The sequence below is a fragment of the Macadamia integrifolia genome, chromosome 3 (genome assembly GCF_013358625.1).
Source record: "Macadamia integrifolia cultivar HAES 741 chromosome 3, SCU_Mint_v3, whole genome shotgun sequence".
Lineage (NCBI taxonomy): Eukaryota > Viridiplantae > Streptophyta > Magnoliopsida > Proteales > Proteaceae > Macadamia > Macadamia integrifolia.
In genome coordinates, this window is record NC_056559.1 from 9365206 (window position 1) to 9387583 (window position 22378).

Sequence of the window (22378 nt, forward strand, 5' to 3'; positions counted from 1 at the left end):
ACTTCAGCCACTTCAATATCTGATTGAATTAAGAAAAATTAACCAACTAATATCATATAACTTCACAAATAATAGATGGCAGAAGGCAGCTAAGTGGGTGTAGTACGATGAGAGTGTAGATAGAAACGGAGAACCAAAACATCAATTTTTTTATATCAGTGGAACATCGTCATATATTAGCACTGTCCCTTTTCTGATTGGCATTTGATAGCTTCTAGTTTTTGTGCTTTCCATATGGTTTAACCCTGTAATGCTCCTTTAATTTTGAATTTATTTTTCTCATTAATTACTAATTTATATTTCAGCTTTGTGGGGTCTGGGACCAAAAAGATAATAATAAGGATATGTGGCCTAGCAACTCGTTTACAACCACAAAACAGTGAGAAATTTAACTACAAACCATTCAAAGTTTGACGATTTTAGGAAATATTGCCATCTTCTCAAGTATAAGGATTCTAAGGTAGGTTATAAAATAAACACAATGTTGAAGGAAGACTCAACAATTAAAGCATTATTAAATTTCAGATATACAATCCAGTGGGCAGGGGGATCATATAAAATTGCAGTAGTAACCCAGTATCAGGAAATCTTGCTTTCCACAGCAACATATCAGATAATGAAAAACCTTTGATAGTCATGAAATACTTTTGATTTTCAGTCAAATAATGGATAAAGTGGAACCTGATATCAAAAATAGCTGATAGAAGAGAGTCGGTAACCACACCCAAAAGGGAAAAAAAAAAAAAAAACCTTAATTTTTACTAATCAAAAGAAGCACCAAAGAAAATAAAGCTAACATTCTTTAAGCAACTTACATTAATTTCATGATCTTCTCCATCTTTATCCAAGTACAAGACATTACAGCCCTTTAGATCATGCACATTTCCATGCTCATCTATTCTAGAGTCGCCAAGCATTAGTAAACATTGATCCCACTCTTTCAGCTCCTCCTGATTAAAATGCAAAGAAAAATAACAAACAAAAATGTTATAATTCAGCAACAAGAAAGTTAGAAAATAAGTATGTGTGTGGCTTATAGCATCTAGTATTCAAATGCACTTGAAATACTAGTAAGTCAGCTAAGCAACTAAACTAAGTGGTGCATCAACTAATTGAATTTTAATATAGATTTTTTTTATTTAAAAAAAGTCAAAGAAGTTTGCCCAGCATATTGAACAAGTTATTTCAAAAACAAATGACTAATGAAATTTTTTCAAGCTTCAAAGTAAATTCACAAGTAATGCATACAAAATAATATTAAACAGAATCAAGAGGATTAACGATGATTTCAGATCTTTTTCTCTTTAATTAATTGAACTTTTTATCTAACTGCCCAATGTGACTTTAACTACATATACAAGAGAGAGGGGGGAGGGGGAAAGAGAATGTTTTATGGCACAAGGTGAAGACATGAGAATTGAACCAGTGACCTCCTGGGAGCCTGCACTCTACTGGCAAGGCACCAACCATCTAAGCAAGCAGTCGTCTTCAACTGATACTTGATTTGTGCACCAAAAAGAAAAGAATCATGGAGACTGAATGCAGGATCTAAGCTAAAGGAACAAAATACTGTTTTTCAATGCTGCAAGTTATTTAAGTATTGGCCTCCACTAGATATCAGTGCCTCCCCTAACAAATAAAGTTGTTAATGTTTCCATTTCAAGAGCTATGTATGATAAAAATGAAAATAAGCTAAAGCGACAAAATTATGGTTTAAAATGCTGCACCTTCATTTGGGCGTTGGCCAGCAAACTTGCTATTTTTCCACCTTTTTGATATATAATATTTCATATATTTGTTGCATCTTCATGGATGGTATATTCCACCATAAAAAACGATAGTGATAAACGGAACAACAGATGTACGTTTTTGGAAGGGCAGAGCAAAGCACTCGTCTTTGGGTTCTATCTTGGATTGAAAGAGAATTAATCACTATGATCTCTTCTCCACTATTTTCTTCGCTAGGATCTATCAAGGCGCAATATACAAGGCATGTTATGCAAAACGTGGCTTATTTTTAGTTTACTCCTCGTTTTCTCTGAAGATTAACATTGCCATTTACCGAATTAAAGTAAAAGATGCTATCAAGCGTTTTCATCTTCCAAGTAAACTTTATGCATCAATAAGCAAATAATTCGACAAAGAAGAAACATAAGAATAACGGTAGAACAAACAGAGAAACACGATAACATACACAAACCCTAGATCTGAGAACCAATCAACAAGCAATACCCGGAAGGCAAGTACAGGCAATAAATGCATGAACACAACTATTACCAGAGTAGTAAGGAAATAAAAAAAAATGGAAAATACCAAGCATTTGGCAGCGAGGTAGCGAAAGCGGAGATCGCGAAGGACGATCTGGGAAGCGTTAAGAAGATGGAAAGCACGGCGATAATGGCGACCGATGAAGAGAGCCTGCGCCTGCATATAGATATCTGCAGGGTCGTTCGTAAAGGCAGCAACTTTATCAGCGAAGAAGATGGCGGAGGAGTAGAGATGCTTGCTCACGCAGTCCCTAACCACGCCTCGCAGCCTCTCTACCTCTTCCTCTCTCATTTTGGCGATCGATTCCTGGAAGCTATCGACTGCACTGATCGTCTTCCGGGTTTATAATCAGAAAGAGAAACAAACAAGGGAGCTCCGGAGTGAAGACTGAGGAGTGACGATCCGAAGTCTGAGAAGGGGAAGTTGGAAAAACGAAAGCGAAAGGCAAAATGTGAAAAGAGCGGGGTCTCTCTCTAATTTAAAACACGCCCCGTTCACAACTCGGTTGTGCCGGTAGAGATTCGGGTATGTTTTTGTTATAAAACTTGGGCTGCGTATCGGTCTGTATCGGACTGGATCGGATGGATTTACCCTCATTTTTTCTTTTTAAATAAATAATATTTTGTACCCTTATACCTTACTGGCTTACCATTGGATCGGTATGGGATCATTCTCAAGTGATATCGATCTAATCTGGGTGTTGGCACGAAATCTTCCTTAGTGCATTAGGTCAACTGATTGTATTGGTGAATACGTGGGCGTGTCAGAATCCTTCCTGACCTGATTCAATAGTAGATCTGACTTGACTTGGGCTCTCCTCTTGCCGCAATTACTCCAGGGACTTTTGAATAACAAAAACTACCAATGGATGAAGGAACGAAACAATGATATATTCCTCACAAGGGATTTTGAATATAATATACTAGAGCCTAATGGATAGACCTTGTAGAGGGGAATTTGAAATGAGACAGAATTCTAGCCTACTTCTAATTCTAAAAATGAAAAGCACAGGAATAAAAGAGTTGCATTGTTGTTGGCGGATTCTTGTATGATTTGTTGAATTTTTTACTTTTTTTGCTGACTTTGTCTTCCTTATATAGCTTGTGGATTAGCTGTAGAGTGTAGATTGTAGATGGGCTACTACAGCTACAACGTAAACAATTTCTAAGCAGAAGTAGACTATGTTTTGGAAGCCAAGAGAGAACCGGGATTGAAAAAGATCCCACCATCTTGCAGATTCTAAGAACCAACCAAAGCTTGGCTCAATTAGGAATTTAGGATGATCATCCAGAAGAAATTAGAATAATATTTAAAATTTGTAGCAGAATTCTACTCCGGAATCTTGTCAATACAGGATTGCAAAGGTTGTAGTGGCAACAAATAGCAGGGGATTGGGCAGGGTAGCAAAACCATAGGGGGCAAGGTTGAGGTAGACGCAAGAAGCTGTAGGTGGGGGAGGAAAGAGAGAGGGAGGGGGAGAAGAAGCCGGAGTCGGGGGGTGGAGGAGGGCAAGGGAGCTAATGCTAGAGATAAAGACGGAGACGAAGAAGAAAGGGAGGAGGCTGGAGAGGGAGGATGGGAAGAAAGGAGTTACAAGAGAATGGCATAGATGCATACATACTATACTTAATCAATGGCATAGATCTAATCTACCTAATCTATTCATCCAAAAAAAAATCTATCTAATCTAACAGTCAATAAACGTTAGCATGTTTTATTCTTGAGTAACCCGTTAGCACCCAACAACAATTGTCTAGCGCAGTTGGTGAGTTGTGGTGTGCAAAAAACCTATCCATGTCAATTAGGTATCACCTTACACAAATAACTATTTTTTATACAGGGCGAGAGTTCTCCGTCAGAGAGTAGTCCCATCACAAACCCACAACTAACACGTAATTTGAGCCATTTGTTCTTTCTTAAAGTAATTTTGGACTCTCTAGTTACTAAAACACAAAACACCAGTCAAGAATAAAGAGTACTCATTGATTTCTCTTTTTTCTGTTTTTAATCCCTTCCATATATTTGAATTCTCATCTTTCTACAACTAACTAACTAAGATCAAAGCAAGAAACAGTTCCTTCATCCAATATGTGAGATTTCTCTCGAGCTATGTTTGGTTGCAAGGACGATGACAAAGAGAACTGAAGTGAAGGGAATTGTTTTTCTTTTTTTGGATCGTTTGATTGCAACAAAAGTGAAGTGAAATTAATTTACCTGAGTTGTTTTGTATTTCCTTATCATTCAGGAAAGACAAGAAAATTTCAGGGTAGGCAACATTATCTAGAATTTCTCTTAGATTCGAACCCATAGCGATAATAGAATTAGAATAGATATTTTTTGTTTCCTACTCACACGAGCCCATATCCTTGCTTTTCTATCAATCTCTAATTCTGATCTTCTCCCCGGTCTGACATTATGGTACCAGTAAAGACCAAAATTCTATTATGATTCAATTCGGATCGGTAATAAATGTCAGGGCTTTGCAATATTTGATTGATCAGAATTCTGTATATTCACTTAGATGCCTCATATAACTATGAAATGAAGTTTGTATTGATTACACACGCACAAAGGAAGAGCTTCTTTGTAGCGGATTAGCAGCTCAGCGAAAAGCATAGTTTCAAATATTGGTATCAATGGAGGCCAATACCATATTGGCATAACAATCTGTCCTAGGAGCTAAATTGTTAAAAAACAATTTTTTAAAGAAAAATGTAGAAGTAACCATGCATATGTTCAAAAACAATGGAGTCAGATTTTTTATCATCGATAACATGAGAATAGGAGAGGTTGGGGAAGTAACCATACATATGTTTATTAAAACCATGCATGTAGTAGTTATAAGATGATGTGAAATTGAACAAACTGAAAGAGCAAAGTCCTTCAACAAGAGCAAATGCCCACCAAGAGAAACAAGGATCAAACCTAGCCTTGATCTTGATCGATATATATTACGAAGGTATTCGTTAATGGCGGAAAGAATAGATCGCATGCTAACTTCGAGGGTAGCTATCTCCTAGAATAGAGAGAGACAGAGAGAAGAAAGGATTTCTATTTTCATTACCTTCTACACAATCATCCAAGGCCGCACGTTGCTCCTTCCCTTTGTGATTCTCTCTCTTAGTTGAGGTGCAATTCACATGTTTCCCTTGCCAAATTAGCTACTGAAATGGTAGCCTTGTCACTCTGCTTCTCAATCCGATGAGTCATAACATTACCATATCCTTCCCAAAGAACCTTTTCCTTAAGGTTCAAGTGCATAATTAATTGAAGAAGAACAGGGGCAGTAGTCACCGTCATCTGCAGTTCGTCAAAGGCGTTGTGTGCAGAGGTCGGGCATGTGAAAGTGACCTTCTTTAAGAAATCGGTTAAGGGCACAACAATGTGGGTATAGCAGCGAACCAAGCGACGGTAGCATCCTATAAGGCGCAGAAAACCCTTGGGAGAACTGAATTTGATAGCAAGAAGGTGCTCAGTTCCCAGCCAGATCGCTAATACATACGTTTGAACCCACTTGTTGTGGGTGTGAATGAGATTGCCATTGAGATTATCATAAAAAACTCTGGTCATGGGCTCTAGCCATGACATGATTTGATGGTATGTGGGCTTGGTGGACCTTTGTTAGGACTCTTATGTGGGATTAACTGATATTGATTGACCTATTGGGTCCAAGAGAATAAGGATCACTCTAATTAGGAAACTTCTAGCCCTATTATATTGTGGAAATGGAATAGGGTTTAGGAATTCTAATATAAATAGAATATTGACGGTCCCTGCAGCTATTACTTTCATAATAATATTTTGGGAGCACTGCTTTCTCACAGAGCTAGTGTAGAGATAGAGAGAAGATCCCATAGTAAGAGGCTGCATAAGATCTCAGTAGAAGGATTCATATTGCGTGGTTCTTCATCAAAGTTCATGGTACAAGCATCAACCTTGATTTAGAGACTTTATTCACGCTCAACGGGTATGTGATTGATTTCTTTCCATTATTCATTGTTGTATTCTGTACATTGTAGGTCATTCAAATGATTCTAGGATTTAGAATCACTAACAATTGGTATCAGAGCCTACACAATGGTGCTAGAATCAAGAAATTATTAAAAAAAAAAAAGAAAAAAAAAAGATTTAGGTTTCAATTTATGAAAATCATTGTCTTACTCTCGCTTAAAGATCCTATATGGGAAAACTTTCTTCACGAAAGTTGTAGAGCACAAGAAGATGGTCGCGATGGTATACCGTAAGTCACTGAAAACCTCCAAACGTGCTGGCATGCACCATCGAAAACTGGTTACCAGAGGAGAGAGCAAAAAATTTTAAAAAAAAAAAAAAAAAAAGGCGGCGAGTCATCGTCGGGTCAACTCGAAAACCCTACCGAGTTGACTCGGGGTGCAGTGGGTCAACTCATAACCAACTCTATTTGAATCGGTCAAAGGTTGACTGGGTCGTTGACCAATTGACCCGAAACTAATATGCCCGAACCGGTTGGTTTGGATTGATTTTGATTCCTAAAAAAAAAAACTGTAACTTCAAATGACTGGTACGGGCAAACGGTGAAGAATTTTTCACCCTGATTTCTTGCATTGAGTCTAGTTTTTTGTGTTCTTCGTTTTGATATATTATGAGTTTAGTTTTGATCAACTTTTATGGTCTATTTTGTATAAGTTACAAGTATGGGTGTTTAATGATTCTTTATAATTTTCCTATTAATTGAAAGAAATAAAATCAACTCATACATTACTTACATATCAGAATATAAACTTGTTTATTCTTGGTAATGTAGTTCATGCTTTTTTTTATGAATATTTTTTATTCATGCTTAAACAATCTCACTTTTAGCTGTCGGAATGGATATGTACACTATTGCAGTAAGATTTGGTGGAATCCACCAGAGTGGTAAAGTTCAACTTCATTGTAATAGAATACAAATCAAATGTCTTCTTTGTTTGAAAAGACAGAGAATAATGGTTGGTAGCAAGGTTACTAATGTTCACCCAAAGGTGACATTATCAAAGAAAAGTTAAAATTAAAGTAAGCAAAAAAAAAAAAATAGAATAGGGATTTCTCAACTTAGAAGATGTTGTCCATCCAAAAATAGCGATACTTTTTGAAAGTTAGAAGAAGTCTCGCAGTAATAGCAGAAACTTGAGTGGACCAGTATATTTCAGACCCAAAGGTCAGGAATGTAGTTCCGATTGACACTCGTGAAGTAATTGATAATTGAACATGTAATATTTAATCTTACTAATTGTTACGTATTTATTCTTTTACATATATGTTTGTATGTTGAATAAAATATTATTTATTGAAATATTCAACAGGATGTCTTCTAGTTTTGATGTACTTGATATTCCTAAGCTTAGAGGTTTACATGATTCTCAAGGACCTAGACCTGTGTACTAGGACCACCAAACCAGCTGAACCTACTGTAACCAGTACCCAAACTAAGAAAGGGGATTATGACAAGTGGGTCACTACAAATAGGAAGTCCTTGGCTGCTATTAAAAGTGATTTGCCTGAGTCTATCAACGATAGTGTTGTTAAAAAGGATACTGCTTCTGAGTATTTGACTGCTATAAAAGCTAAGTTTGATAGCTCTAAGAAATCACAGGCTCACGATCTCATGAGCCAATTAAATGGGGCTAGATTTGATAGAGTAGGAAGTGCTAGAGAGCATATACTGGAACTGGTTTCCCTGGGAAACAAGATCAGAGGTACATGTATTAACTTTGATGATGACTTCGTGGTCACCATTGCTTTGAATTCTCTACCTGAGAGCTACAAGACTCTTTAGACTACTTATAATACATTGAAGGATGAATGGGGTCTGGATAAATTGATCACTGTGGTAACCTAGGAAGAGGGAACAATTAATAGGACCAAAGTTGAAAGTGCCAATCTTACTCAAGGTAAGACTTCATCTTCTATGAGACCTAGCAAAGGGATCAAAAAGTTCTTTAAGAAAGGAAAATTCACTCCATTTAAATGAGGGGAGAACAAGAAGGGAAAGTAAAATTTCAAAGAATTTGGGGTACAAAAAGACATGAGTGGCATAGAGTGTTTTTGGTGCAAGGCCAAAGGGCACATGAAGAATGATTTTTTTAAGAGGAAGACCTACCTTGAGAAAAAGAAGGATGATGGTATGAATCTATCCTTAGTATGTTTTGAATCTTCCTTGATTAATGTACTAATTGATTCATGGTGGTTAGATTCTACGTCATTTATTCACCTCACTCATTCCTTGCAGGGGTTCCTAAGCAGGAGGGTGCCAAGCAAGGATGAAGTGACGGTGTTCGTGGGCAATGGAGCTAGAGTTGAAGTGGAAGCCATAGGAACTATTAGATTGTTTTTTATTCAGACTTATTTATTGATTTAAAGGATGTTGTTTATGTTCCCTCTATGAGGAGGAACTTGATTTCAGTTTCTAGACTTTGTTCATATGGTTATTCTGTTAATTTTAATCAAGTTGGCTTTTGCTTATTACATGATTCTGTCTCTATTGGTAGTGATACTTTTATTGATGGGCTTTATATATTGAATTGTAATTCTTCATAGGTTCTGAATGTGGGAGTGAAATGCTCTCTAATTGATGAGAAATCCTCTATGTTATGGCATAGAAGGTTGTGCCATATTTCAACCAAGAGGATGAAAAGATTGGTAAAGGAAGGGATATTAAAAAATATTAGTTTTCAGGACATGGAAACATGTATAGATTACATTAAGGGAAAGATGATAATTTACAGGAAAAAGGATGCTACTCGCGGCATTGAAGTATTATACCTCATTCACACTGACATTTGTGGGCCTTTTCCTGGCCCTACACTCATTGGGCACCATTATTTCATAACTTTTATTGATTATTGGTCAATATATGGGTATGTCTTCCTTATCAGTAAGAAATCTAGTGCTCTAGATGTTTTCAAGATTTTTAAAGCTGAAGTTGAACTTTTTCACTCCAAGAAGATCAAAGTGGTCAGATCCGATAGGGGGTGGAGAATATTATGGGAGAAGTGGTGTTTTTGAGCACTTGCTTGGTCCTTTTGTAAAATTCTTGCAAGAACATGGGATAGCTCCTCAATATTTCATGCCTGGAACACCTCAGCAGAATAGAGTAGCGGAAAGAAGAAATCGTACTCTGAAAGACATGGTCCGTTCTATGGTGAACAATACCACCTTACCAGAATCCTTATGGGGAGAGGCACTTAAAATTGTTGTTTATCTTCTCAATAGAGTGCCAAGCAAGTCTGTGAATAAGACTCCCTATGAACTCTGGAGTGGCAGAATACCTAGCCTTCGACACTTGCGAGTGTGGGGATGTCAAGCAGAAGCCAAAGTCTTTAACCCTCAAGAAAAAGTTTTTTGACTCAAGGACTACAAGTTGCTATTTTGTAGGATACCCAGAGAGGTCTAAAGGGTATAGATTCTATTGTCCTGGCTCAGGACACAAAACTGTAGAGACCACTTATGTTAGATTTGTTGAATGCAATAAAGAGTCTAGGAACACCTCGTAATTTCTCTTTTGAAGAAGGGGAGTATGACACCCTGAGATAACACCTGTTGAGTTGAGAAATTCACTTCTTGATCTCAATCCCATCCTGTCTGATGATATAGTCACTCAAACTCCAATTGAATATGATTTGTAAGTTGGGACAGATATTGCTATTGCAGACCCACCATCACCTCCTGATACTGCTAATATTGGCAGTCTTCCACCTGAACCTATAAGGAGGTCTACTAGAGTGCGCAAGCCTTCTCTGCACTCTAATTATGTTTCTTATTTGAATTAGTGTGAGTTTGACATAGGATAAGAAGAAGACCCTGTTACTTTTCTTCAAGCAGTTAATCATAAGCATTCAGACAAATGGGTAGAAGCAATGAAGGAAGAACTGTTATCCATTAGCAACAATGGAGTTTGGGAATTAGTACAAATTCCAAAGGATTGTAAGGCTATTGCATCTAAGTGGGTTTAAAACCAAGATAGATTCTCAAGGTAGAGTAGAACGCTACAAAGCTAGACTCATAGCAAAGGGTTTTACTCAGCGAGAGGAGATAGATTGTAAGAAAACCTTCTCACCTGTCTCATCAAAGGACTCATTCAGAATTGTCATGGCCATTGTTGCCCATTTTGACCTAGAGTTACATCAGATGGATGTGAAAACAACCTTTCTAATTGGAGAGCTGTTAGAGCAGATGTACATGAGACAACCTGAAGGTTTTGAGGAAAAGGGTAAAGAGGACTTTGTTTGTATGTTGAAAAAGTCTCTTCACAGGTTAAAGCAAGCATCTCGACAATGGTACTTGAAATTTGATCGAGTTGTGACTTCTTTTGGTTTTGTAGAGAATCCAATCGATCAATGCATATTTTTGAAACTCAATGGGAGTAGTTTCATCTTTCTTGTGCTCTATATGGATGACATTTTGTTGGCTAGCAGCAACAAAACATTATTGATGGAGACCAAGGGTTTTCTTTCAGAAAACTTTGAAATGAAGGACATGGGTGAAGCTAGTTATGTGCTTGGAATCGAGATTAGTCGTGATAGGCCGCGGGGGTTACTTGGGCTATCACAACAAGCATATCTTGATAAAGTTTTAAAGAGGTTTAACATGTCTAAATGTTCTGGTGGTGAAGTACCCATCAGTAAAGGAGACAAGTTGAATAAGCAACAATGTCCAAAGAATGATATTAAGAGGAGCTCAATGAATGACAAGCCTTATGCCTCTGCCGTTGGAAGTTTGATGTATGCACAAGTTTGTACTCGTCCTGACATTGCCTTTGCAATTAGTGTACTCGGTAGGTTTCAATCTAATGCTAGTCTGGCTCATTGGACTGCAGTTAAGAAGGTTATGCGCTATCTACAACGGACAAAGGACTTCAAGCTAGTGTTCAGTAAATCAGAAAAATTTGAAGTTGTGGGGTATTCTGACTTGGACTTCAGTGGGTGTACTGATGATAGAAAGTCTACCTCTGGATACATTTTTGTATTGGGAGGAGAAGCTATTTCTTGGAAGAGTGTCAAACAAACTATTTTAGCTGAGTTTGTGGCACTTTATGAAGCTACCAAGCAGACAGTGTGGCTAAGGAATTTCATATCTGAACTGAAGGTTGTAGATTCCATCTTTAAGCCTTTACATTTGTCGTGTGACAATATTTCTGTTGTTTTCTTTGCAAAGAATAACAAGAGATCTAGCAATTCCAAACACATTGAGATTAAATATCTTCTGATTCGCGAGAAGATCAATGCTGGGGAGATCGTTGTTGACCATATTATTACTGAAGAGATGGTTGCTAATCCTCTAACCAAAGCTCTTCTAGTGGAAATTTTTAAGACTCATGTTTCTAACATGGGTGTAATGGAATCTTTTGATATGCTTGTTTAGTGGGAGTTTACCTATCCATAGTGGTATTGTAATAAGCATTATTTTGTTAGATCATACATTATGAGCACAATCTATATTGCGGATGTTTACTTTCCAGTATAGTGTTCATTTATATTCTCTCTCATCATATTATTATATGATTATTATGGTTTACTTTGACATGTCACAGTTAATGGTGGTATTTAGCCAAGCTTCGTGATTTATGGCGGTATTTAGCCTAAATCCATGGAGGTGGTTGTTAACCATAGGCTGTATGCCAAAGTGAGATATTAATATAAGAAAATGGTGGTTTGTCTAAGTATTGATTAATATCAAAGTTCTCTACCTGTGAGGTTTTCAAGGTAGGCTGATCTTTAGATCAGGAACGGACCTATAAGGAAGGATATATCTTATGTGATCATAGTTATGATATAATTCCTTATGTCTGTGTTTTCAGACGATTTGAATTGATAATTTTCTATTGTTTGTAACATTAGATAGTTATATGCCGTATATTGAGGTGTATTTTCTACTATTGTCCAACAATAGAGATTATTAATTGGATCAAAGTTTGTTTTGAGTGGTATTCAATCTTGGGATTATTTGACCAGATGTCAATGGGAAGACATCAGTATCAGTGTAGCCTAAGTAGGAGATTGTTAGGACTCTTATGTGGGCTTAACTGATATTGATTGACCTATTGGGTCCAAGAGAATAAGGACCACTCTAATTAGGAAACTTCTAGCCCTATTCTATTATGGGAATGGAATAGGGTTTAGGAATTTTATTATAAATAGAATATTGACGGTCCCTATAGCTATTACTTTCATAATAATATTTTGGGAGCACTGCTTTCTCACAGAGCTAGTGTAGAGATAGAAAGAAGATCCCATAGTAAGAGGCTGTAGGAGATCTCAGTAGAAGGACCCACATTGCGTAGTTCTTCATCATAGTTCGTGGTACAAGCGTCAACCTTGATTTAGGGACTTTATTCACACTCAACGGGTATGTGATCGATTTATTTCCATTATTCATTCTTGTATTCTGTACACTGTAGGTCATTCAAATGATTCTGGGATTTAGAATCATGCCATTCATATGGGCATTATGCAAAAGACTGTCGGGTCAGACCAGCCTTGCCCTCCAGTCAACCCTCTGCGTACCGACCTCCCTTAGCTCGGGGGAATCAACCGTAGGGAAGGATGTATGCTCTATCAACCGAGGAAGCTGAGGCCAGTACAGAAGTAAAATTAAGAAATTCATTATGATTAATATTGATGACCTGCTGAAATTATATGCATTGTTACACTAGGTATCCTACCCATATCAGGCATACCAACCTATGTTTTATTCGATTCAGGAGCTACTCATTCATTCGCATCTAAGAGATTTACAGATAAACTTGGGATGCCACCCAGGATCCTAGATCACAGAATGATTATTAGTATGCCTACGGGTAAAGTTACACAGTTGAAGGAGGTGTATGGGCCGTGCCCAGTGGAAATTAATGGAAAGAATTTTGAGGCACAACTCATTAAGTTCAATATGCAGAATTTTGATGTTATACTGGGTATGGATTGGTTGTCGGCTCATCGAGCTAATGTGATGTGTGTTGAAAAGCTGATTGGGGTGACAAAAGAAGAAGGGAAAGAATTGGTATACCGAGCAGATAAAATGAAACGGGTGAGGAAGGTCCTTGTCTCTGCTCTTCAAGCGGTAAAATTGCTAGAAAGTGGATGTCAGGGTTACTTAGCATCGGTACTTGATGTTGATGCAAGGATTACACCTCTAGAAGAGGTAAAGGTGGTTAAAGAGTTTCCCAACGTTTTCCCAGATGATCTGATGCATTTACCACATGATAGAGAGTTGGAGTTTGCCATAGATTTGACTCCTGAAGCAGCTCTAGTATCTAAGGCTCCATACAGAATGGCACCAACTGAATTAAAGGCGTTGCAGATGCAGTTACAGGAATTATTGGAAAAGGGGTTTATTCGCCCAAGTGTTTCACCTTGGGGTGCCCCAGTGTTGTTTGTCAAGAAGAAAGATGGCATGTTGCGTATGTGCATCGATTACCGAGAATTAAATAAGCTAACCATTAAGAACCGGTATCCATTGCCATGCATTGACGATTTATTTGACCAATTGCAGGGAGCCAGGGTATTTTCAAAGATAGACCTTCGGTCAGGCTATTATCAGCTCAAGATAAAGAGTAGCGACATACCCAAGACAACATATAGGACTCGGTATGGTCACTATGAGTTCCTGGTGTTATCTTTCGGGTTAACCAATGCACCGGCAGCATTCATGGATCTAATGAATCGAGTATTTCAGGATGTGCTTGATAAATGGGTAATTGTTTTTATTGACGACATCTTGATCTACTCCAAGACCGAAGAGGAGCACACTCAAAACTTGAGAATGGTGTTACAGAGGTTGAGAGAACAACAGTTGTTTGCCAAGTATAGCAGGTGTGAATTCTGGCTTGAACAAGTTGGGTTCCTGGGGCACGTAGTGTCTAAAGCCGAAATCGAAGTAGATCCTGATAAGGTGAAAGCAGTAGTGGAATGGGAAAGCCCCAAGAATGTCACTGAAATTAGAAGCTTCTTGGTTTTGGCTGGATACTATCGACGTTTCATCAAGAATTTCGTCCGAATCTCAGCACCAATGACTAAATTAACCAAAAAGGGTGTGAAATTCGACTGGGCAGAGGAATATGAGAAGAGTTTCCAGGAATTGAAGAAGAGGTTGGTGTCGGCCCCTGTGTTGACCATCCCTGAAGGTCCTCCAAAGTTGGTTTGGGTTACGTTCTCATGCAACGCGGTAAAGTAATAGCGTATGCATCCCGACAACTAAAGGAGTATGAGAAGAACTACCCCACTCATGACTTAGAACTAGCCGCAGTCATTTTTGCCTTTAAGATTTGGTGACATTATTTGTATGGAGAGAAGTGTGAGATATATAGGGATCACAAAAGTCTGAAGTACTTCTTCACCCAGAAGGATTTGAACATGAGACAGAGGAGATGGCTTGAGCTCATGAAGGATTACGACTGCGACATTCAGTATCATCCCGGCAAGGCAAATGTAGTGGCAGATGCATTGAGTTAGAAGGCACAGATTGTGTCACTGTCATGCTTAGCAGTCAGCCCACCACTCGTGCAAGAGGCGATGCTAATGGATGAAGCCCTCTTATATGAAGGAGCAACCTTAGAATTGGAACGTCAACCAGAAAACCTTAAATGGTTGACTGTATCCTTGACGACTCTACAGGTGCATCCGGCTATTAGGCAAGAGGTAATAATGAAACAACCTTTGGATCCTGAATTGCAGCAGATCCGAGTTAAGGTTCAAGATCAAACAATGAACGACCCGGATTTTATTTTATCCAGTGATGGGGCATTGATGTTTCGAGGCAGATTGTGTGTACTCGATGATTTGGATATACAAGACAAGATAGTGCAAGAAGCACATAGCTCCGAGTACTCACTCCACCCAGGAAGTACAAAGATGTACAAAGACCTTAAGCAAAATTACTGGTGGCCAAGCATGAAAGTCACAATAGCTCTGTATGTGGCGACTTGTCTCACATGCCAGAAAGTAAAAGCGGCGAGGCATCGACCTTATGGTACTCTTCAGCCACTCCCAATACCAGAATGGAAGTGGGAGAGGATTACAATGGACTTCGTCACCGGACTACCATGTACACCTGAGGGAATGCATGCAATATGGATGATCGTTGATCGGCTTACCAAGACTGCTCATTTCATTCCCATCAAGACCAAGTTCTCCATGGCTAAACTAGCACAACTTTACATGGACAACATAGTGCGATTACATGGAGTGCCAGTGAGCATTGTATCAGATAGGGACCCAAGGTTCACTTCCAGATTTTGGAAAAGCCTACAGCGTGCCTTGGGATCGCAGTTGAATTTGAGTACTGCCTTCCACCCACAGACGGATGGTCAGTCGGAGCAAACCATACAGATATTAGAGGACATGCTCAAGGCATGTACAATGGAGATGAGTGGCAGTTGGGAAGAATACATACCTCTTATGGAGTTTACCTATAACAACAGCTACCAAGCTACAATTGGGATGGCTCCGTATGAGGCATTATATGGTAGGAAGTGCAGAACTCCTTTGTATTGGGATGAGGTAGGTGAACGTCGAATGTTAGGACCTGAGATGATACAGATGACTTGTGACAAAGTCGACGTTATTCGAGAACGGATTAAAGCAGCTCAGTCCCGTCAAAAGAGCTATGCGGACACCTGCAGAAAAGACATCGAATTTCAGCCAGGGGAAAAGGTATTTCTCAAGATCTCTCCTACTAAAGGGTTGCAAAGGTTTCACCGAAAGGGGAAGTTGAGCCCAAGATACATTGGACCATTTGAGATCTTAGCCCGGGTTGGCTCAATAGCCTACATGCTTGCTCTGCCACCTTCGCTTGGGGATGTTCATAATGTATTCCATGCATCCATGCTGAAGCGATACGTTCATGATCCCTCTTATGTATTACCCGTGGAGCCATAATACCTTGAAGCTGACATGCAGCCAGCTGAAATTTTGGATCGAAAGGTGAAAACCCTTCGCAACCGCTCCATTTCCTATGTAAAGGTGCGATGGGCTAATCATTCACTTGAAGAAGCATCTTGGGAGAAAGAGGATGAAATGCGAGCCAAGTACCCTCATCTTTTTTATCAACCAGGTACGCANAAAAAAAAAAAAAAGCATGTTTTCATAACTACCAAGAGAAGCAGCACGTACTCATGACTCGCATGAGATTGTTGTTTGAATGCTCTAAAATAAATGGGGGTCCTAAGCGTTAGAGTATATAAATTAGAACATACTGAATTGCACATTCTCAGTTTCCATTTAATTTTATTAGTATGTAAAAGGTTCTTTCCTTCTTTCTTTTGTATTTGACTTTGAGGAGTGACTGCGTACAAGGCCAACTCCTATAATTTTTAACAGTTTTTCATTTTCCAAAAATGATAATCAATTGACTAAGCCCAATATTCTGTTGATGTCCACCTGTAAGCTGGTAGTGCGTGCATCAAAGTTTCTCAAATCTTCGATCGGTAATAACCCCATCAGATTTGGAACGGCAGAGAAGCCAGTCATGAACCACCCCAACCACCCACACGGCCACATCGCCTGGCCCGGCACGGCCCCTAATTTTGGTCAAAACTGAGAGTTGATTCACGATGGACTTGGCAAACAACTTGGGATGGCCACTGCATGCTTCTCAAGATTCAAACTCAAGTCCTTAGCCTTCCTTTTATACAATTTCTTCACATTTGACCCTTGTTCATTCACTAGCCTCGCTAGGCTTCTCTTCGCGTTTGCTCTGAACGGACAATCACTCCCCATGAACCCATCCACCAAGTGCAGGTATGCTTCCAGGTCATGACAACATGCCACATCAGCATCTGGCTTTAGATACGGTGAAATCTTGCTATCCACACGTAGCTCTGTTCCCACGTGCGAGTATGCCCATGGCATGTTATCCAACACGTTCAATATCCCTGCCACCTTGCTGTTGTCCCTTAGCTTCTGGTCTAACTCTTCACTCACGAACATCCCTGGTACCCTCGTGATCACATCTTGGGAGTTCACGATTCTTAACACCTTCACTCCGTTATTTCTGACCCGGTCCGCAAAAGCCCGGTTCCCAACTCGTGGACCACCGAAGGAGAAAACAGCGATCGGTGGCATTTCAGGTTCACAGGTGCTTAGTTCGTCGGCAATTAGCAGGGCTAGAGCTGCACCCAGGCTGTGACCCGTCACCGTGATGCTTAACGTCTCACCCTTGTATAGGTTCATTAATCTACGTACCTCTTCCATCACCGACTCGGCTAGAGATGGCATGTTTGAACCGGGAGTCTTGTACAAACTCTGGAACCCGCATTCCACCTTGACCGGCTGGTTCCGTCCAGAGTTTTCCTCTCCCGGGACCCGAACTAGGACGTCTCTCATGTTCTCGGCCCATTCTAAACACGTGGCAGTCCCACGAAGCGCGATGGTTATGTCTCTCCTTCCCATCCTTGATATCTCCCTCTTGTCATCGCAAACCGCCACGTAGCCGATCCAGCTGGAGCGCTGCGTCATCCAGCCGAGATCGGGGGCCATGTCATCTACCCAAGAAGGTAGTCCTACTGATGATGTGGCGTAAAGACCCTTGGTGATCTTGTAGGATCTATCAGACAATGTCACCTGGCACGGCAAAGGAACTGCTCCTTCATCTGACGTGGCAGGGTCAGAGTGGAAGGCGTGATATGCGGCTTGGATGAATTCACCAAATCTGACGACCTCTCGCCGGAGATTCTCATCCAAGGGATCAATAAGTCCAGCCCAGTCGTTGCACCCATGGTACTCCCGCCACCGGCTGCCGAGACTGTTCCTGGGGGAATACTCCGCCGACATCGAGAGGAGGCGTTGAAGGCGGTTCAGGTGTCGCGGTGACATCTCTTCCGCCGCCGCCTTCATTTCCGGCCAAATTTTTGACAAATTCAAACCTTGAAAGATATTTCTAAGCCTGCTATCCGACGACGACCCATTGCCGGAATCTTTGAGAAAAGGTTTTGTATCATGTTGTAGCGGTGGTGGTGGTGGTGGGGCCTGCTTCTCAAGTAGCTTCTCGAGGTTGGAAAGGTGGCTCCGAGTCTTCTCTGAATTTAAAGTTTCAGTGGAAGCAAAGGCCTTTGTGAGAGGGTTTAAACGAGACCCGCGACGACAAAAGCTGGCGGAACGTGATGCCTGGAAAGCCAGTCCGTTCTGGGTTGGAATCGTTGAGGCGATCATAGATTTTTCGTTTGATGTTAGAGAGAGAGTGAATAAGAAGCGCAGAGGGGGACTTCGACTTGGAGGCGTTTGATAGATGGAAGGCGATCGAGAGACCTTTCCGGTGGATGTGTCCAACCAGTTTAAAGTGGAAAGAGGAATAATCCAATGTCCTATATATAGACGGAATGCCTGGGGATTTCTCCAATTTTTAAAAGAAAATCGCAAGAAAAGCTTCGTAGACTTGGATGAGTAATCTGTAAAGCGTAGAATGGTATTGGTCCGCGGAGTTCTTAATATTCAAAGATAGTTCATGAGTTCGTGTAGTTGAAGAGATTGTCTGGTATAAAGAAAATCGATCCACTACGGAAGTTGAATACCTAAATTTAAACTGAGAGAGAGAGAGATTTAGATGAGGTTCAAACTTAAACCATGCGTAGAGGTTTAATTAAATAAGTAGCCTGGTGACAATATAATCGGAAGTGGCCCCAAAACACCCTTATGATTGAGATTTTTTTTGGGGTGTAGAATCATAATTGAGATTTGACAGCAAGGAAAACATATTTGATGGGTAATTTAGATAAATGAAGAGCCCTAAAATAATAAAGGAAGAAAGGGTTGGGTACACGGCCGCTTCAAGTTAGTTTATTGGGCAACAAACATAGTCTCCAGGAAGGACAGCCATAGGCAAGAGGGTCTTTCACTACGAAGGTGGAGAGAAGCAAACACATGGTTGGGCAGCCCAATGGTGTATTCCTTTTTCTTAATAATAAAATGGGGAAAATGTCTAATAGATAGGCTATAGGTAGATACATTTGATTATTTTATTTGGAGAAAAAAACTCTACCACTTACATGACTTCCTATGGCTTTCCATTGGTCTGCATATTGGCTCAATGGTCATGCAAGTGGACAAAAGTTTCTTACTCTTTAAAGAGAAATAAGATAAATAAAAAATGGACACAAGAAGCTTGTCTGCTCGCGTTCTCCCATACTTAGACATATGGGGCGGATTGTCAGGATAGAGGTATCTTTTCACAATCCACCCCATGTGTCTAGTTGTGAAGAACACAAGCAAACATATAGTTTTTTTTTTTTTTTTTTTTCTCTAAGAGTGACTATGTTCAAAGAAAAACACTTGCCTTTATATATATATATATTTCTTACAGGACAGAATACTTGAATTTTTTTCTTTTTTTGGTAATTTCGTGTCTCCTCCTCCAATCCTATCAAAACATATCATATGGGATCTTGCGTGACTCCAACAAATAGAAGAATAATTACAAAAATCATTTAGAAAATATGAACATATATAGTTACTATTCAAGTTCAATAGTAAAAAAAAAAAAAAAAAAAAAAAAGAAAAAGAAAAAACTATCTCAGTCTTTTATGTTCCCTAATAAATTTACATAATTTATCTTCCATTACACATTTTCATCAACCATCCAATAAATTCATTAGAAATAGATGTTTCATGAATAGGATGGATATACTATAAAGTAGATAGTTTCTGCCAAAATCTATGTATATTGCACATAGAAAAGTTGATATTGTAATCTTTTCAACGACCAATTATGAATCTTTTCTTCTTTTTAATACAAATGAACTTTTAGCGAAAAAAAAAAAAAAAAAACTACCAAATATCACTTTTTGCCCTCTTTGGCCTTTTTGTCCCAAGGTCTATCAATTAGGAAACATTACTTTATTTTATATAGTATTAGTGGGACGGTGATGGTAGGCGTGGGGTACAACACGCGTAACGTTGTAAACTTGTAATTCACATGTGAAACGAGAAGCATTTGTGAATTAAAAGATTACACCTCTCTCTCTCTCTCTCTCTCTCTCTCTAAAATAAGGTTCATGAGGTCATTATTATATACTATGTTGTTTTTTGCTTTATATTAGACGTACCAAACGCGGTTCCACTCCTTTGTGTGGCTGACTAGGAAACTGGAGTATCATCTTGAGGTTTGAGTTTCACATTTGAAAGAAGATAAAGTAATCATGAAGGGAAGGAAAGAGTTGGGCAGCCAAAAAGTCAGACCAACCCACTCTCTAAATCTCTATGTAAGGGGGGAAGAAACCTCATAAACCAGGAGATTAATTCCCTGCAGGTTTACATTTTACCTAAGAGGAGAGAGAGTGTGAGTGTAAACTCAATGATTCATATGTGAAAGAGACAGATTGTGAGTGTAAATAACTCACTACGTAAGGAGGAGGAGGAGAGAGAGAGAGAGAGAGAGAGAGAGAGACCCTACTCCAGGGTCTTGGGGACTTTTTTTTCAATATGGCAAAAGGTTTTTACTTTCCGCCTTGTACTGCCATATATGGATGGATGATGTGCACTTGGTGAACAACAAACTTAGTACGAACTATAAATTCGGATGTCATAAGTTTGACTCTGAATATGCACACCTTGGGCCACTCACACAGAGGTTGTTTAGTGCTCTTCACTGCTTTAAATGAAAGTTGAATGGTTTTTATTCAACCCGATATGACCTTATTCATGCGGTTATGAGGTCAATATGGGCCCGCGGGACTAATTAGGCAAAGGCCTAGATACCCGTCATTAGCAAAAAAAAAAAAAAAAAAAAAAAAAAAAAAAAAAAAAAAAAAGATGGATGATGTGGTTATTTCAACTCTTGAATAGAGAGAAATTATGGTTTAAGCTTTTTGTGTGTTTTCGTGTATCAAATTTCGGAGTTTAATTCAACCGATTGCTCTTTCTCATGTTTTCGTATTCATTCCATTATATCCCTACACACTTGGTAATCTAACAACTATTGTACACTTTCCCGTGAACCTAGGTCTCAAAGCTATGTTTTCTCATGAGAGAAATTGTTGTGGACCTGCAGCTTAATTTGTCCACAAAATTTAAGACCATATTTGATCATCAAATCACAATTATTTTTTAAAGTAAGCGTGTAAGAAAGTTCCTGTCATTATTGGTGTGTATGAATCAAGAGAGATTATGTGAACATTGACTAATGGACAAAGTTCTCCTTCACCAGGTGGTGAGGTTTACCACTCCATCCTAGGGTTCACAAACCCTTATAGAAATTTAGAACTTTCCCAAAATACCCTGAATAGGTCCTACACGCTTCCAAATCCCCACAGTGAATGAATTCCCATTCACCATGGCCATAGGAAAACTCCGTCCTTAAAAAATTGGTTGGAGTTAATTTGTGAAAATATCTATTGATTTTTTTTTTCTCTCACTATGTTGAAGTAATATTAAGCATGCATATAAGGGTGTCAAATCGGAATTGAAACCTAAAAGTGAATCCAGTTTCAGATCGAATACCCTAAACTGAATCAAACCGATTATAATATGGATACATCCTGGATCTGAAATGAGTGTTTATAATTCAGTTTGGTCTAGATCTGGATCTATGTCAATGACCAATGGTTCCAACCGAAATCGAACCGAAGAACTTGATGTAACTTTTTCCTTTTTTAAAACTAAACTCTTGATGTAACTTAAATAGAAATTATAGAGTTATAGCTATAATCTAAGTTCAAAATCGTCTTTTGTTGGGAAAGATCAATAACTAAGTGAATGAGCATTTGTATTTTGTCTTTTACATAGAAAAATCGAATTTAAAACTGAATATCGGAACCCAAGAAGAAATGAATACAAAACATAAATAGGAACCGGAACCATACCAAAACCAGACAGGTTCAGTACGAGTATCAATTTTCAAAACCAAGATGGGACCTGATCGGTTCTAGATCACACTAATCCCCCTTGAAACCGAAATCGGAAATAGACCGAACACCTGGTTCTGGACCGATTGACACCCTTACATGCAGGAGCTCCATTGATGCTCAAGTCTGGTGGACATGATTTTTACATTATCATCTATCGATCTAGTAACTTTGGCCAAGTATAATAATTTTTTCCAAAATGGAGATATAAAATTATGAAAATTTATTAAGAATTCAACTTTGGCGAAATTTAATTCAATAATA

General features: G+C 39.0%; 2 protein-coding genes across 2 annotated transcripts in view; both read right to left on the minus strand.

Annotated features, from left to right (window-relative positions):
• The window catches only part of LOC122074030 (anaphase-promoting complex subunit 6), a 47529-nt gene extending 44811 nt beyond the window's left edge, over positions 1 to 2718 (minus strand). Inside the window, exons 1-2 of the mRNA XM_042638814.1 lie at positions 2314 to 2718; positions 816 to 950 (exon numbers count right to left, since the gene is read on the minus strand). Coding sequence (XP_042494748.1) covers positions 816 to 950; positions 2314 to 2559 — 381 coding nt within the window. The 5' untranslated portion in view covers positions 2560 to 2718. The remainder of the gene's footprint in view (positions 1 to 815; positions 951 to 2313) is intronic.
• Positions 2719 to 16413: 13695 nt separating this feature from the next.
• Positions 16414 to 18536, minus strand: LOC122074818 (phospholipase A1-Ibeta2, chloroplastic-like). The gene has a single exon (XM_042639786.1). It carries the CDS (start codon positions 18426 to 18428, stop codon positions 16827 to 16829), a length of 1602 nt encoding a protein of 533 aa, XP_042495720.1. The 5' UTR covers positions 18429 to 18536; the 3' UTR covers positions 16414 to 16826.
• Between the last annotated feature and the right edge of the window lie 3842 nt (positions 18537 to 22378).